The 16,094-nt window shown below is 34.1% G+C and overlaps 1 protein-coding gene and 1 long non-coding RNA gene across 10 annotated transcripts in view; one reads left to right on the top strand and one right to left on the bottom strand.

The window, feature by feature from the left end:
* The window catches only part of LOC115942825 (uncharacterized), a 455,446-nt gene that overhangs the window by 408,444 nt on the left and 30,908 nt on the right, over positions 1-16,094 (bottom strand). The gene's annotated exons all lie outside the window — the stretch shown is intronic.
* Positions 1-16,094, top strand: part of LOC102741513 (N-deacetylase and N-sulfotransferase 3) — a 163,769-nt gene that overhangs the window by 143,481 nt on the left and 4,194 nt on the right. For all 3 annotated transcript variants that reach the window (XM_081812939.1, XM_081812938.1, XM_081812937.1), the window contains 4 exons: positions 1,431-1,605; positions 4,633-4,803; positions 6,301-6,410; positions 15,453-15,555. In XM_081812939.1, coding sequence (XP_081669065.1) covers positions 1,431-1,605; positions 4,633-4,803; positions 6,301-6,410; positions 15,453-15,555 — 559 coding nt within the window. The remainder of the gene's footprint in view (positions 1-1,430; positions 1,606-4,632; positions 4,804-6,300; positions 6,411-15,452; positions 15,556-16,094) is intronic.

Genomic DNA, 16,094 nt, shown 5'->3' with positions numbered 1-16,094 from the left:
TTCTTTTGTGGCTTTCAGAGCCTTTCTCAGAATAAGCATGGCTAAGACAAGCTTAGAGCAAATAAGATACCACTAGACACTTGGGATAACCTTAGCATCCCTGGAACCAAGGGGAGCATCTAAATTAAGAAGTATCTTAAAATTTGGCACTTTCTGTAAATAGATTATACACAACATATAGCGGATCAAACTTCCCAGAAATTTTTATAAATCTGTTTCCCCGTAAAAGGATGCCAGAATGACATATTACCAAGGCAATTTCCAGGAAACATAAAAGGATTTCTTTACTGTCCTGAGTTTCAAGACATTACTTTGTTGTGCCAGCCAAACTTTGCAATATGTTAACAACTGGAATCCTACCAGAAGCTTTATCATGTGAGATGACTAAAAGAAAACAACATACGGCATCAAGAAGTCATCACATAAATGTTAATAACTCTCTTGTTCAATAATTATTGAACTACCGTGTTTTGGTAGCCCAAAGTTTTGGTGGCTTATAAATTGAAGAGGGTGGGAGTGGAGGTTGAAGAAGCCATTATGATCAAATGTAAGAAACCCTAGAAGTTAAATTTGCATGTGCTCTCTAAAAAGGCTCTTTTTCCTTTAAAAGTTTGTCCTCAGGGCCTCAGAAATATACATTATCACGTGCTGAATTAGTTTATATTTGACAGCTTTTGTACAGATGGGACATTATACAAAATCTATTATGTCCTACACTTCTCTGCTTAAGGCTTCAGGTATTCCTGTGTTCACTCTGCTAGTGATTTACATTCTCAGCCCGCTTAAGGATATTGGGAAATTTGATAGGATTTTACATTTGGAAATATGTACATACTTTTTAAACTTTTATAAATATTCTAAAGAATATAGTGGCTCTAAATGGAGAAAAAGTTAAGCAAATAGGTGATGTTTACACCAGATGTGTTCTGTCCTTTAACATTTTATAGTTGAATGCAACCATAGCACAACACATTAGTGGAAAGGAAATTATTTCACTTGTGATAAAGTAAAAAAAAAAATTGTCTAAGTCCTTTTTAAATATCTTTGAACATATCATCTGTTTTGATCAAATTTTCCTTCTGTTTGAGCACTCACATTTTTCTCTGTAAAATATTTCTGCATTTAGATGCATTTTATATAGTTAGTTAAATTGATTATTGTTCCAATTCAATCATTCTATGTCTACATTTTTGCTATCTCCTGATAGTAAGCAAAACAAAAAGAAAACGTATTTAGAGAAGCATTCTCAAATTACATTAGTAGAGTCCTGTATACTTTTCCCTTACTAACTATAAGGAACATATGCCTTATAGAAAAAGGCCTTTGTTTAGGAAACAAATGAATTTGTTCCTAAAGGGATACCTTTAACATCTATAGTCACCAGAGTTGAGTATAAACCAGTCTTATTTTGAGAAATATTCCTTTTCTAGGTATATGGATTTCTTCCCAGTCCCATCTAATGTCACCACTGACTTTCTGTTTGAAAAGAGTGCCAATTACTTCCACTCAGAGGAAGCTCCTAAAAGAGCAGCTTCTCTGGTCCCCAAAGCCAAGATCATCACCATCCTCATTGACCCTTCAGATCGAGCATATTCCTGGTATCAGGTAAGAATACTACAGACAGAATCTAACAGGTAAGAAGGGGAGTATGAAGAAGGGAGGATGGTTTGCAGCAACAGCAATCACCTCAGGTCTCAATAAGAGATTTGCTAGTTTTATATCTGCATAAAAGTGGACAGAGTTTTCTTTCTTTCTGGAGAAACTAATGTTCTCCTTATGTTTTTATTAATTTTGCATTAATTTCATAAAATTTATTAATAAAATGAAAATATAACAAAATAGTATGTTATTTGTATGTATATCTGTGCTTCTACACATCTGCATTTTGAAAAAATAGACTGAAAAATAGACTAAGGGTCCCTTTTCCTTGGAAACTATAAAGTTGAGATAAATGTGAAATGCTGTATTCAAAAACCCCTTACCTGTTATTAGGCTAGGATAACTTCTAAAAAGAGGTCTACACCAAGACACATAATAGTTAAAAGGGCAAAAAGTAGTGATAGAGGGAGAATTTTTGAAGCAGCAAGAGAAAAGAAAACAGTTACATACAAGGAAAACACCATAAATCTATCAGCTGATTTTTCAACAGAAACCTTGCAGGCCAGAAGGGAGTTGCATGATACATTCAAAGTACTGAAAAGAAAAAACCTACAACCAAGAATAATCTGCCCAGCAAGTTTATCACTCAGAATAGGAGAGATAGTTTCCCAAACAGAAGTTAAAGGAGTTCATCACCATTAAATCAATGCTTACAAAAAACATTAAAGGGAATTCTTTGGGTGGAAAGTAAAGGCCATAAACAAAAGTAAGAAAATTATGAAAGGAAAAAATTTCACAGGTAAATGCAAACATACAATTAAGATTGTAGGTTAATCACTTATAAAACGAATATAGAGGTTAAAGCACAAAAGCAGTAAAGTCAATTATACCTACAAAAATCAGTCAAGGGATTCACAAAATAAAAGGATGATGAGTGTGGTATCATATACATAAAACATGATGGAGGGAATAAAAATTTAGCATCTTTAAAATGGGCTCAAACTTAAGCAACCATCATCCTAATATAGACTGCTATATGCATAAGATGTTATATATGAGCCTAATGGTAACCATAAATCAAAAACCTATAACAGATATGCAAAAAAATAAAGAGAAAGAATCCAAGCATAACAAGAAAGCAAGCCATCAAACCACAAAGGAAGACAGCAAGAGAAGAAAGGAACAGAGAAGAACTACAAGAACAATCTCAAAACAAGTAACAAAATAGCAATAAGTACACACCTATAAATAATTACTTTAAATGTAAATGCACTAAATGCTCCAATCAAAAGACATTGGTGATTGAATGGATAAAAAAGCAAGATCTATCTATATGCTACCTGCAAGAGACTCACTTCAGATTTAAAGACACATACAGATTGAAAGTGAAGGGATGGAAAAGCATTTAACATGCAAAAAGAAAGCTGGGGAAGCAATGCTTCTTATATCAGACAAAATAAACCTTAAAACAAAGACTGTAACAAGAGATAAAGAAGGATACCACATAATGACAAAGGTAATAACCAAAAACAAAACAACAAAACCAAAAACTCCTTATCTGAATCTCTGCACCTGGGTTGGAAATAAGGCTGCTTCTCTGTATTAAAGTGAATGCACATAGCTCTGATCTTCCAGACAAGTGTAGTATGTTCCATTCCCACTGATAGGATTTCAAAAAGATAATTCATGACAATCTAGGATATTAGAGAATAAAGTTTCTTAGCACTGGGTCCTTTTGTTATTTAACAAAAGTAGTTGTTCCAGATTCAAAAAATGAAGAACAGATTGTCAGGAAAGGTTTTGTGCTGGGGACAGAGTAGGAAAAGGTCATAATAAAGCAGATGGGATCTTAGATAGGCATGTTGACAATAATCTGCATAATAGGAAGTGAGACATCCTGGAAAGCTGAAATCCACAACTCCACACTAAGCATTGATGCCAAACTCCTACAGCCATCTATTAAATCATAGTATACAGCAAATTGCAAATTGATCAGATTTTGTGTCTTTTACCTTTTCCACAAGGTATCTAGAGAAAAGAGAAATAAGCCTTAATTGACTCAAAGAGAAAAGAAAATTGGAACTTGGCAACCGCTTAGCCCCTGAAAAATTGAGAATTTACCATAAAGGGAGATTTCAAGGCTGTAAGCTAACAAAATGTCCTAAATATTACAAATAAATCACTCTATGGTGGCAAAATGCAGGCTTTAACAAAGTCTAGTAGTGGTTGTAGTATAGTAATTTGAATCTCAATTGCAGCAAATTTGCTATTCAACTAGATGTGGTAAGCATCCACAAACCTACCACTAAGCCTGAATATTTATTGGTCAATTTAGGGAAAAGGTGATTTCCTCAAACCCATGGGCCTCAGCCTGAGCCATTATGAAACACTTTCCTATTTGGATTGCTGCCTTCTGCATTTCTGTACAATAAATGATTCTGATTCATCACAAAGGAAGGTTACCATTAGGTAAAATAATCTTGGCTTTTAGATGCTAGGTGGTATGTGATAAAAGCTGTGGATTTCAGATAATGTACATGTCAGAGTTTTCAGTAGTTTCTCCATTCAAAATAGCCAGTAGGGCTTTTCTAATCTAAACCTGCATTAATAGACGGAGCAAAACTATATAGCAGAACTAGCAGAGTGCTTGTGTATTACGGATATTCAATGGATATAACAAATGTTTTGCTTATGGGCTGCAAAGGGGGCATTAATGCAACTTTCAAAAGTTTACTTTCAGAATAAATACATACACTAAGGAAAAAAAACTCAGTAAAGTTGGTTAAGGAGGCCTATCAATAAGAATTCAGCCTCTCCCAAGTAAGTTCTCAAAAAAGATACCTTCATCAGTGTCATAACTTTAAATCCTGATGCTCCAAGCAAACATTTTCATCCTTTATTAATTTCAAAACAAATAACTCTCCAGCAGTGAGTCGCTCCTTCCTTTAGCTTCGAGACTTGTCACAGAGATTGGTTTTTAATTATTCATGCCTATGGTTCAAGTTAGTTTAATTATCCACCTTTTCATCATAGCATCAGCGATCGCATGAAGACCCCGCAGCTCTGAAGTTTAGCTTCTACGAAGTGATCTCAGCTGGGCCCCGTGCACCCTCCGAGCTTCGAGCCTTGCAGAAGAGATGTTTGGTCCCAGGGTGGTATGCCAGCCACATCGAGAGATGGCTTGTTTATTTCCCTCCTTTTCAGGTATTGAGCAATAAGAATTTACATCATGTTACAATCTCATTAAGTTGATGACTTTGCCTCTAGGATAGAGGAAATTTTTACTCATTAAAACATTACTAGCTTTCTGTAACTTGATTTATTTTTATCTTTATTTTATTTTTTAGTTATTGATTTGGAATATATTCACATTCTAATAAACAGTTATAGGGGGAAAAAAAAAAAAACATTACTAGCTTTTACTCTGTAGTTGTACATAAGACTGTGGCAAAGAATACTAGTTAGGCAGAGGTAGACCAACTGCTTAATTTTCTTTCTAAAAGTATTTCAGAATATTCTCCCTGCTGTATTTTCTAGTGCATGCCCATCCTGATTGTAAAGAGCTTCAAAAGCTTCATATCCCTGATTCTTATTCTGCCCGTAAAGCTTGTGAACCTCTTAACCAAATAAGGCAAATATTGTTTTGCTTAATTGTCATTATTTCCCTTTGAACCACCTTGCTGAATTTTTCATGAGCCCTATGTTTTTCCTGCCTTCCTTGCTTCTCTCTTTTGCCAGGCACCAACCTAGATTACAAACTCAGCCCCTATATTGGATTGCATAAAGCAGTCCAGTCACACAGACATGATGCTTGCCTGTGTGTCTAGATTCGCTGTCCAACATGATAGCTGCTGCCACATCTGGCTATTTAAATTTGTATTAAAATTACATGAAATTAAAAAGTCAGTTTCTCAATCACATTAGCCACATCTTAAATGCTCAATAGCTACCTGTTAGACACCACAACTTAGAACACGCCCATAGTCACAAAACATTTTAGTGAACAATGCCAATCTAGACTAAACAGAAATACTGGAGAAGAGGGATGAGCAAAAAGGAAGAACAGATTGTGGTTGCTTTGTGGTCCTCCATCATGGTCTCCTGGCATTTTATCTTTCTGGCCACCTGCCTCCTTCCCTAGAGTAACACGCAAATTCTTCCCCTTCATCAGTTGAGGAACTTCTGTCCACATTCAGGTTTTCTAGGAGCCTTGCCTTTTTTTCCAAATGGATTATCTAACTATTTCTTAAAACTTTACAGTGCTACTCCTTTGAATGGACTCATGGAGAATGACATGTCCTCTGCCTCATTACACCTGGTGTTATTCCAACTTTTCTTCTTTTCTATAGTGCTCCCTCCCAGCTTGAATGATGGAATCATTGTTTGCTTGGTTTCCATTTGTGATTTTGTAGTCACATTTCTTAAGCTCTTTTGGTTCCCTTAAATGGCTTTCTTGTTTTCATAATATTTTCGGGACTTCTCAGATTACAAAAACATGAGTGCATTTAATTAGTGTGATTTATTTCTTATTCCAGGCCATTAATTAGAAGGGCCTGGTTAAGTCTAACAACAATGTGTGCAAATCCCCTCAGTAGAATGTCTCTCACTGAATAAATTCAAGAGTGCAGGAATTTTTTATTATACAGTTACACAACTTTTTTCAATGTGCATTGTCTTTTTTTTTCCCCTTTGGTAATTTAGTTGCTAATTATTGATGGGCAACAGCTAAGGATGGATCCTGCTACAGTGATGGATGAAGTACAGAAATTTCTAGGAGTCTCTCCTCATTATAATTACTCTGAAGCTTTAACGTAAGTTTATATTCTAATTAACTTATTGAAGTTTCAGGAAAGAATTGGTTTTTTAAAAATTGTAGTTTGGAGCTACAGCTATCATGTTAGCTGTTCCTTACATACTGATTATTTTCTGATTAGCTTGACATTAACTACTTGGAAACAAACTTTCAACAGTGTGGCAAAGAAATGTCCTAAATCCTCTGTTGATTTCTAACTATGAAATATTTTCCCCTAGAAGGAAAGTAGAGAAGCAAAATAATTATAAATCTTAAAACCAGCAATTAACCACAAAAGAGGCTACTTAAGTCGGTAAGTGCTGAGCCTGTTTAACAGACAATAGGAGGAACTCGGTAGAAGCATAAAGAGATGACTAACTAGATGGTTTATGAACTCTCTCCTCCGTCTTTTGTGCAATTTTCAAAAACAATGTCATGCAGCAAAAAATCACCCAATAGGTGACTGAACTGGCAGAGAGAGATGTGCTCTTAAACATACTTCCATTTTTTGCTTCTGTGTTTTTACTCACTGTGTTATCTGACCCTGTCACCTCTTCTTCAGGGGGCCAAAGCAATTACAGCTCTGGTTTGGTTTTCTTTTGCTCCTTTTTTTCTGATTTGCTTAGGTAACTGACTCCATCTCGGCCAGGACGAGGATAAGGCAAGAGAAGCGTTAGGATTTAATGAGGCACTAGCTCTCAGGTCCATGCAAATGCCTAAGAGAGAGTGCCTCCTGAAATTTTGCACCCCACGTACTTCTCTTACCTTACCTTAATCCTGACTTTGGACTCCATTTAGCATTTTAAATAAGACCTCCATCTTACTTTGTCCACAATTACGGTTGGCAATCAAATTTCTGAGGGTTGTGTTTGTTCCTATTTCCCATGCCTACAGCAACTGGAAGATACTAAGTTGGATGGGCCATAGACCTGACCCCCACTATAACACTGTCTTTTTTAATTTTAGGGTCATAGACTGAGCCTTAAAGAAAATGAAAGGGGGTGTTATGGAATTCTTCCATTGTATTTCTCATTATAAAACTCACTTCTATAGATAAACTGATTTTCTCTTTTTATTGTACGTTTTATCTTATAGCAAGCTACAAGTTGTGAGAGGCAGGATTCCTTTACCTTTCAACATCCCTTACGACAAAGATGGGCAGAAAAACATCAAATACTACTTATGTCTTGAACAAATCATATGTAGAGACATATGTAAGAAAGACATTTTGGTATGGAGGACAAAGGAACTTGGCTTTTGAGCATCCTTCCCAAGAGCCATTTACTTTGTTGTTACTAGTAACCTTCTGACCTCTGTATTTTTATACTACGAGTACTATTAGAGCTTTGTAGAGTTTAGTTCAAGTACTAACACAGACTCTACTCGCCTTAGGTATTTAACTTTCAGCTTGACTTTAAAGAAACCTGAGTGATTTTAGTTTGCAGTTAGAAATTCAAGTCTACTTTCTGCTTCATATCTTTTTAAAGTGTCTGAGAAAAGAAAGCTCTTATTTTCTAAACAGTTTTCTATTTCAAGTTGGTTTATCTTTGGGTCTTTTTTATAGAGCATATAGCAAAACATTGTATTTCAGAAAAAAGAAATGAAGTATTCTATAAAGACATAATCTCTTTTTTTATGGAATGGTCCTTGACCTGCATGCTGTGTTATTTGTCCCCTTTGCATCCAGCTCAGCAGCAAGCTTTTTATTCACCTCCACAGTCAAGAAAAGGGAGTGTAAACTTAAGAGAAGTAATATCAAAGGAACATTCTATATACAAAGAACTGTGGATCACTTTGCACCTGGGATGTATCTGGCTAAAACTGCCTGTTATATGATTCTCTAGCCTGGTATGGGGCTCAGTGGGTGAAGCAGCAAGATAAGATATGTGTAGTCTCTGAAACCACAGCTTCTCGCCCTGCAGGACTGCCCAAGCTCTCACCCTGCTGATAGAAATAATGTACAGCCATTCAGTTTCTTTTTAGATTTTCTTGTCAATCATCAGTTGGCCTTACACACATCAGCAGTGGAGCTGTTGTAGAATATTTGGAATTTCAGGTCATTGTCTTAGGTCTGAATTGGTGTACCTCCTCCTTCACCAAGCCTTTTACAGGTCCGAACCCTGCCCTGATAATTTAGTTACTCTTGTTAAAGTAACTGTACTGATAAATTTTTTCTGTGGTGCTTTGGACACGTTGAGGATGAGCAGGAGTCAAACAGAATGTATGTTCTCAGGAATGTCATTTATTGCTTCATATTTTTTCTGCTAGTGATAGTGAAGACTATCTCTCTGGTACTTAAAAAGAAATAATTAAAATCCTCTAAGAACGTACTGAACTGCAAACAGATATGAATTCTCAACTAACCACATAAAGCCAGTTTTTTTGCACAGAGAAGAATAAATGAATGAAACTAGGTCTACACAAAGATTTTACTATACAGTCTTGGCATGAAAAAGTACTCCAATTTAAGCACTCTATAAATTGATTATTTTCAATATAAAAACAGTTTCAATTTCAAAACTATTTTCAAGAAAAATGGCAGTAAGTTTCCATTGTTCGAGTATTATTTATTCCTTTCCGTAATTGCTAAAGAAAGTATTCACGACTTCCAAATTTCATGCAGCCATTGGATAGTCTATGATGTCTCAAAAATGACTTAGTACTGTCATCATGAATTTTAAACGACATTTAATATGTAAAAAAAAATTTCATTTTCTTGGTCAGAGTGATGTGATTACGCAGTATAAGTTTTAAACAATATAAATGGGAACTTCTCATGCAATTAAGGAAATTAGTATTTTACAATTCTTGTTCAATATAACCTTCATGCCTAAATTGTAAATAGGATTGATATACTCACACTATTTTAGCTTTCATGTTATGTGTTACATAGTGTTTTAGGCTGACTGATCATTTGAGAGAAAGCAATAAAAATCATGTACCATGGAATTGTGCTAATTTATATAAACTAATTTATAAAAAAATAAACTTTTTATTTTTCCATGAACATATGCACTCACAATTACACGTAGCCATCAATGACCATGACAACAGGTTTCATATGTAGAAATACTGGTTAAATACCTGAATTTGACATCTTTACTTCCCAGTCAGTTAACCTCTTTCTTAACACAGATGAAACGGGATTGAGTTATATGAATTTTTAATACGAATTTACTATGAGGGTGGGGCTCAGTAAGTCATAAAGAATCAAAGCTGCTTCAGAATTCAAGAAGGTCGTCAATTGCGTCTCATCCCCCTTCCCCTAGCAATCAAATTTATATTGCCAAGGAAGTCTTTCCCATCCCGTTGTAGATGAGTTTGAGTAAAAATGTGCCACATTAAAATCTTCTTCAGTAGCAAAAAAAAAAAAAGTAGCCATAGTAGCTAAAATCTGTTGGTTCCCTGGACGACCCATGAAAGAAGCACCTAGCAATGGTAAGTAGTGAAAAAGACAGTCTGCTCCAATTTCTAATGATTAGCTTGTTTTTAAAAGTGGTTATAACATTTGAAAATCAGTATAAATATATATATTCTACATTTATATGTTTACATACATTGCTTCATACCAACACTGTATGTGATAGGTACTATTAGCTCCATTTTTCAGCTAAAAAAAAAAAAACAAAAACAAAAACCGATACAGAAAAGCTAAGCCAAAAGTCACTTGGCAAATAAATTGAGGAGTCAGGACTAAAACTCAATCAGTCCACTGGACTGTGCTGCCAATCTATTAAGCTCTTTAAGTTGGCACAAGATGTTAGAACCAGAGAAAAACAATATTGTAAATTATGACTAATGAATAGTACACCAATAGGAAGTACTTTATTTAAAAGACTGAAACTTTAAAATGAGCTCTGTAAGTTGTCTCAGGTTTTCTTATAAAAAGAATCCATCTTCAGACACACGATCACTTTGCATCATAAATGTGCAATCATAGTGATATGCAAATTAAAATCACACTGAAATACCACTAGAATGGCTGTAATCCAAAAGACAATACCAAATGTTAGCAAAAATGTGGAGAAACTGGAACCCTCATATATTGCTGATGATAATGTATAATATATGGCCACTTTGGAAAAGCAATTTTGCAGTCTCTTAAAAATTAAACAGAAGCTTACAAATAATTCAACTCCCAAGAGAAATGAAAACCTACATCCAACAAATACTTGTTCACAGAAGCATTATTAGTAATAGCCAGAAACTGATAACCCCATGGTGGGAACCACATGTGATTCCTACTTTGTTGGACTCTACTTCGTAAGTTTAAATTAACAGTTTATCATCCCACTGTCTACCCTGTGATTTTTTTTTAAGGCTCATGTTTATTCAATGTTCTCTAACATTGTGATTGTATGCTAGTGATACTACTTTTAGAATGCTCTTATGAAGTGAGGAATCAATGTGTTCGAAAGACAAAAAAAATTTTATGAATGAATGAATGCCAAAAACTGGAACTAACCCAAATATCCATCACCTGGTAAATGGCATATCCACCCCAGAAAAAAAAAAAATGGGGGAAATTTCCAGAAAAGACAAATTAGAGACTGAAAGTAGATCAGTGCAGCCTGGGCCTGGAGGTGACAGCAGGGATTGCTTCCAGTGGGCTCTAAGGAATTTTTGGGGATTATGGAAATGTTCTAATACTGGATTGTGGTGATAGTTATACAGCTATATAAACTTGCTACAAATCACTTAATTGTATAAGATGAGTGTTATAAGTAAATTATACCTTAAAAAACTGTTACAAATAAAATGGGTATCAGCAAAATGGCTCATTAAATCATAAAAGCATGTTTGTAGAGAGGAAACTGATTTAAAAAACAAAAACAAACAAAAAGTAACTTCTGTTTGTTCCATATTAGCAACACCTGAATGATGGTGTTTTGATTTTGAAATTTACCTGCATTGTTTGCAATTCACTATTCTCCCATGGAAATGTTATTTCAATCTAAAGGCATTTTAAACATACTTGAACTTCTAAGTATAATCTGAATATTCCCTAGGATTCACCTGCCCAAATGTCACCAGTTGGATTCTGAATCATTGGAGAATTTCAATTGTCCCTGACTACAAGTCTCTTCCAGTTATTTCTAGACATCCCCAGGTGATATTCTATAGAAATTTAAGAACCAATCCATTCTTTTTTTTTTTTTTTTAAGATTGTATATATTTGAGAGAGAGGAGAGTGCACAAGTGGGAGGAGGGGCAGAGAGAAAGGGAGAAGCAGACTCCCTGCTGAGCACGGAGCCTGATGTGGTGCTCAATCCCAGGACTCCAGGATCATAACCTGAGCTAAAGACAGACGCTCAACAGACTGAGCCACCCAGGTGCCGCCCCCCTTTTTTAAGATTTTATTTATTTGAGTGAGAGAAGAATAAATCCATTCTTGTTTTACTCTAATTCTACAAAGTTCTATTGGATGACTATTATGTGAAAGACTCTGGGATACAATGATGAACAAAGTATCTCTACCTCCAGGAAGGGGTGGGTAACCAGAGGCGTAAACAACACAAAAAATTTCCCCCAAAAGGTTCACTTCCTGAAGTCCTTTAAAGGAGGGTCCTAGCCATGACTAGTGCCTACACAAAGGTTTCTTGCTGTACCACCAGATATCAGTGGTACCAAGGTTAATCTTAAGAGGAACACTGATGATATTCTAAACAGATGTAGGGAGATCTTTCTGTTTTGTGTCAAGCTTCTTCACTTGAACTCTGAAATATAAATATAAATATAAAATATAAATAAGATGAAGACATATCATGTTGTGTCCTGATCTCACACAGTTGTGTCAGTAATCATGAGAAATAGGCTTTGCATAAGTGGGACGTGAATAATCCTTTAGTGTCTCTAATATCCAAACAAGTATAGAAGCAGAAATCTAGGTTTGCATTCTTTTCATACAGCTATGTTATAAAAGCCACAAGATTAGCTAGCTACATATACCTTCCAAATCACATCCATACATATACACACACATTCAATCACAGTATAATTTTAAATCAGTTTATTGATAGAAAATTCATATATAATAAAATCTACCCATTTTAACTATACAGATTGATGACACAGAACACTTCCATTAACCCAAAAAGTTTCTTCATGCTCCTTTGCAGTCAATCCTTTCCCCTCACTCCTGACCCCCAGCAACCACCCATCTACTTTCTTTCATTTAGCATAGTGCTTTTGACATTCCTCCCTGTTGTTACATCTTTCAGTAATTAGCTCTTTTTTATCATTGAGTAGTACTCCATTTTATGGATATACCACAATTTGTTCATCCTTTCACTAATTGATAGATATAGAGTTGTTTCCATTTGAGGCTACTTACAAATATTTGTGTACAGGTATTTGTATGCATATATAAATTCATTTTTCTTGGATATATACCTAAAAATGGGGTTGGTGGGTCAAATATTAATTATATATTTAAATATATAAGAAGCTTTCCAAAATGGCTATAATATTTTTAATTTCTACCAACAAGGTGTAGCAGTTCTAATGATTCCACATCTTTGCCAAAACTTGGTATTGGTCTTTTTAAATTGTTATTCTAGTGAGTGCATAGTGGTATTTCATTTGTGATTTTAATTAGCATTTCCTTAATGATTAATTATGTTGAGCAAATTTTCGTTTGTTTACTGGTCATTCACATATGTTTTTTGATGAAGTACTTGTGCTAATCTTTACCCAATCTCTATGGCATTGTCATCTTTTTTTGTTGAGTTATATATTCTGAATACAAGTCCTTTATTAGTCCTATGTTTTACAAATACTATTGCTTAATCTATGACTTCTCTTTTCATTTTCTAAAGTATTTTAGAAAAACAAAGGTTTTAAATTTTGAGGTATTCAAAATTATCATTATTCTTCTTTTATCATTCATCCTAAGATATCTTTGCCTAAATCAAGATTACAAAACTTTTCTGTTTTTTTCCTTTTTACTTTCAAAATTTTTATAGTTTTACCCCTTAAGTCTAGGTCTATGATTGACTTCAGGTTAATTGTTAAATACAATGTAAGTGTGAATATTCATATTTTCCATAAAGATATCTAATTTTTCCAGTTTAATTTGTTTAAAACACTATTCTTTCCCAACAAATTTATTTGGCACCTGCTTTTGAAAATCAGTTGATTGTAGATGTGATGGTCTATTTCTGGACTCTATTTTTTTCCATTTATTCATTGGTGCAAATACCACACAGACCTGATTACTGTAGCATTATAGTAAATCTTAAAAGTCTATAGTATAAGATCTCCAACTTTGTTCTCCTTTTTCAAATTGTTTTAGCTTGGCTAGGTCCTTCGCATTTCCATATACATTTTAAAATCCTCTTTTCAATTCCTAAAAATTCCATTGCAGTTTTGATTGGAATCATACCGAATCCATAGATAAATTTGGAGAGAGATGATATTTTCAAAATACTTAGTGTTTTGATCTATAAACATGGTATAGCCCTCTTTGTTTATGTCTTCTACAATTCCTCTTAACAATCAATGCTTTGTAGTTTTCAGTGTCAGATCTTGCACATATTTTATGTTAAAAATTTTTCCCTAGGTATTTCACATTTTTAGGCTAACTTAAATGTGTTATTTTTGGTTGCCAGTTGTTCACTGCTCATACTATGATTTTAAGAAAAAGTCAGAAACAGTATTCTGAGTAGTGTGGATTTAAAAACAAAAGGAAAAAGTAGCCCCAAGTGATACTTCTTTCTAATGAAGAGGAAAGTATAGCAATAGAATTATCAAATTACAAAAGCAATGTAAAAGAATTATCATTGCTGATTCTTACTTTTGCTTTTATATTCAAGCATGGAAATTACTATTTATTCATAATGAGTGATTATAGAAAACATAACCAGAGACCAGTGAAGAAGAAAAGGCATTGTACTTAGAGTAAGGAGGCCTAGATTTAGGTCATGACCTGCATATGGAAAAAATATATAGTCCAAGAGAAATAAACCTTGACAAACATTTCCTGCTTTTTCATTTTTTATTCAACTAACATTCAGTGAACATTCAGAAAGACCAAACACTATGCTAAGTGCCATAAAATGGGAAGAATCCTGTACTCCATATCATTAAGGGGTTATAAATGAAAGCTCAAAGGAGAAAGTGTTACATAAAATATTTTGGTAAACTGGGGCACCTGGGTGGCTCAGTCAGTTGAGTGTCTGACTCTTGGTTTTGGCTCAGGTCATGATCTCAGGGTCATGAGATTGGTCCTACATCCAGCTCCATGCTCAGCATTGAGTCTGCTTCAGATTCTCTCCCTCTCCCTCTGACGCTCCCCCCACTCTTTCTCTCTCTCTAAAATAAATAAATGAAATCTTTAAAAAAATGTTTTGGTAAACTACAATGTAAGTTTAGTAAGTTAACTAACTGGAATTAAAATTAAAACTTAAAAAAATAATAATAAATAATAAATAAAACAACATGAAAGATAAAAAATAAATAAAATATAAATTTAATGTGCTACTATTACTTTGATTATAGTTATACCATGAAAATCCATATTTATAGGTACTGTGACTTTAATACAGAGTTCATACCAAAATAAGAAAGTGGCTCTGGAAAAATAAGTAAGTGGATTATAGCTGGAGAACCCTAAAATTAATCACTCCATGGCACACCAAAACCCTTTCTCTTCTATTACTCTGTAATTGTATGGGATAAATACTACATACATCCATAGATATGGATGAAACCTGACTTGTCATTTTTAAACCCTACAAAGGAAAAGAACAGACTTGAAATTTATAAAACTTTTTCCTTCCAGATGAAGGAGGTAGGCTTATTAATTTCTATTAATAGGAGACCTTCTGCTGACAATTTTTCTATTAGGAGTCTGGCAAACTCACAAATATGACAGATGGACTAAGAATTCAGAAGTATGCCAAAAGGCTTTATGCAAAGTGACTTAGTCAAAAAATATGCCAATTTCTCTGGTTATAGATTAAGATCCAAAAATATATTCATGGTTTTGGTCATTATACCTTATAAATTGCTTGAAAAATACTTTTTTGTGTTTTGTGTTTTTAATTTTTTTTTTTTTTAGGTTTGATTCTCATAAAGGCTTCTGGTGTCAGTTATTGGAAGAAGGTAAAACAAAATGCCTTGGAAAGAGCAAAGGAAGAAAATACCCTCCAATGGATCCTGATGTAAGTATAAAGCTTATAAATACAAATTAAATAAGCAAACTAATAAGTAATATGTATTTTCTTATAAAAGTGGTTAAAATAAAAATTTAGTCCTTCTAAAAATTACAAGTGACATTTGGATTTCAAATGTATCCAGGTTGCTTATTTGGATTTTTCCAATGATACATTACCTGTCATACAAGAATAAAGGAAAACAACAGAATTTTCTATTTTGAAGCAGAACAAAGAAGGCAACATCTCATTACAAAAAGAATGATACATTCACAGAAAATTTAGCCCTAAAAATGAAACCAAGACAGGAAATACATCAACTGGAAACTGAAAACAGGACCAAAATATTTCTGTTTTTTCCCCCACTAAGTCACGCTATACTAATAAATGTGGCCTGCATAGTAATATTTCTTTGATAGTTTTCTTTGGATGATTATTAAAATTTACTTTCAGAGCACCATAAAAATAATCCTTACACATTAATAGAAACTCAAGGGCAATTTCCATGGTATTTCAAGAAAGTAATATAAAATATATCATTTTCATTT

Source organism: Leptonychotes weddellii, chromosome 2 (assembly GCF_054177405.1).
Source record: "Leptonychotes weddellii isolate Sample4059 chromosome 2, ASM5417740v2, whole genome shotgun sequence".
Classification (NCBI taxonomy): Eukaryota; Metazoa; Chordata; class Mammalia; order Carnivora; family Phocidae; genus Leptonychotes; species Leptonychotes weddellii.
The sequence above is the reverse complement of the archived record's forward strand: the minus strand, read 5'-3'. Positions and strand labels throughout refer to the sequence as shown.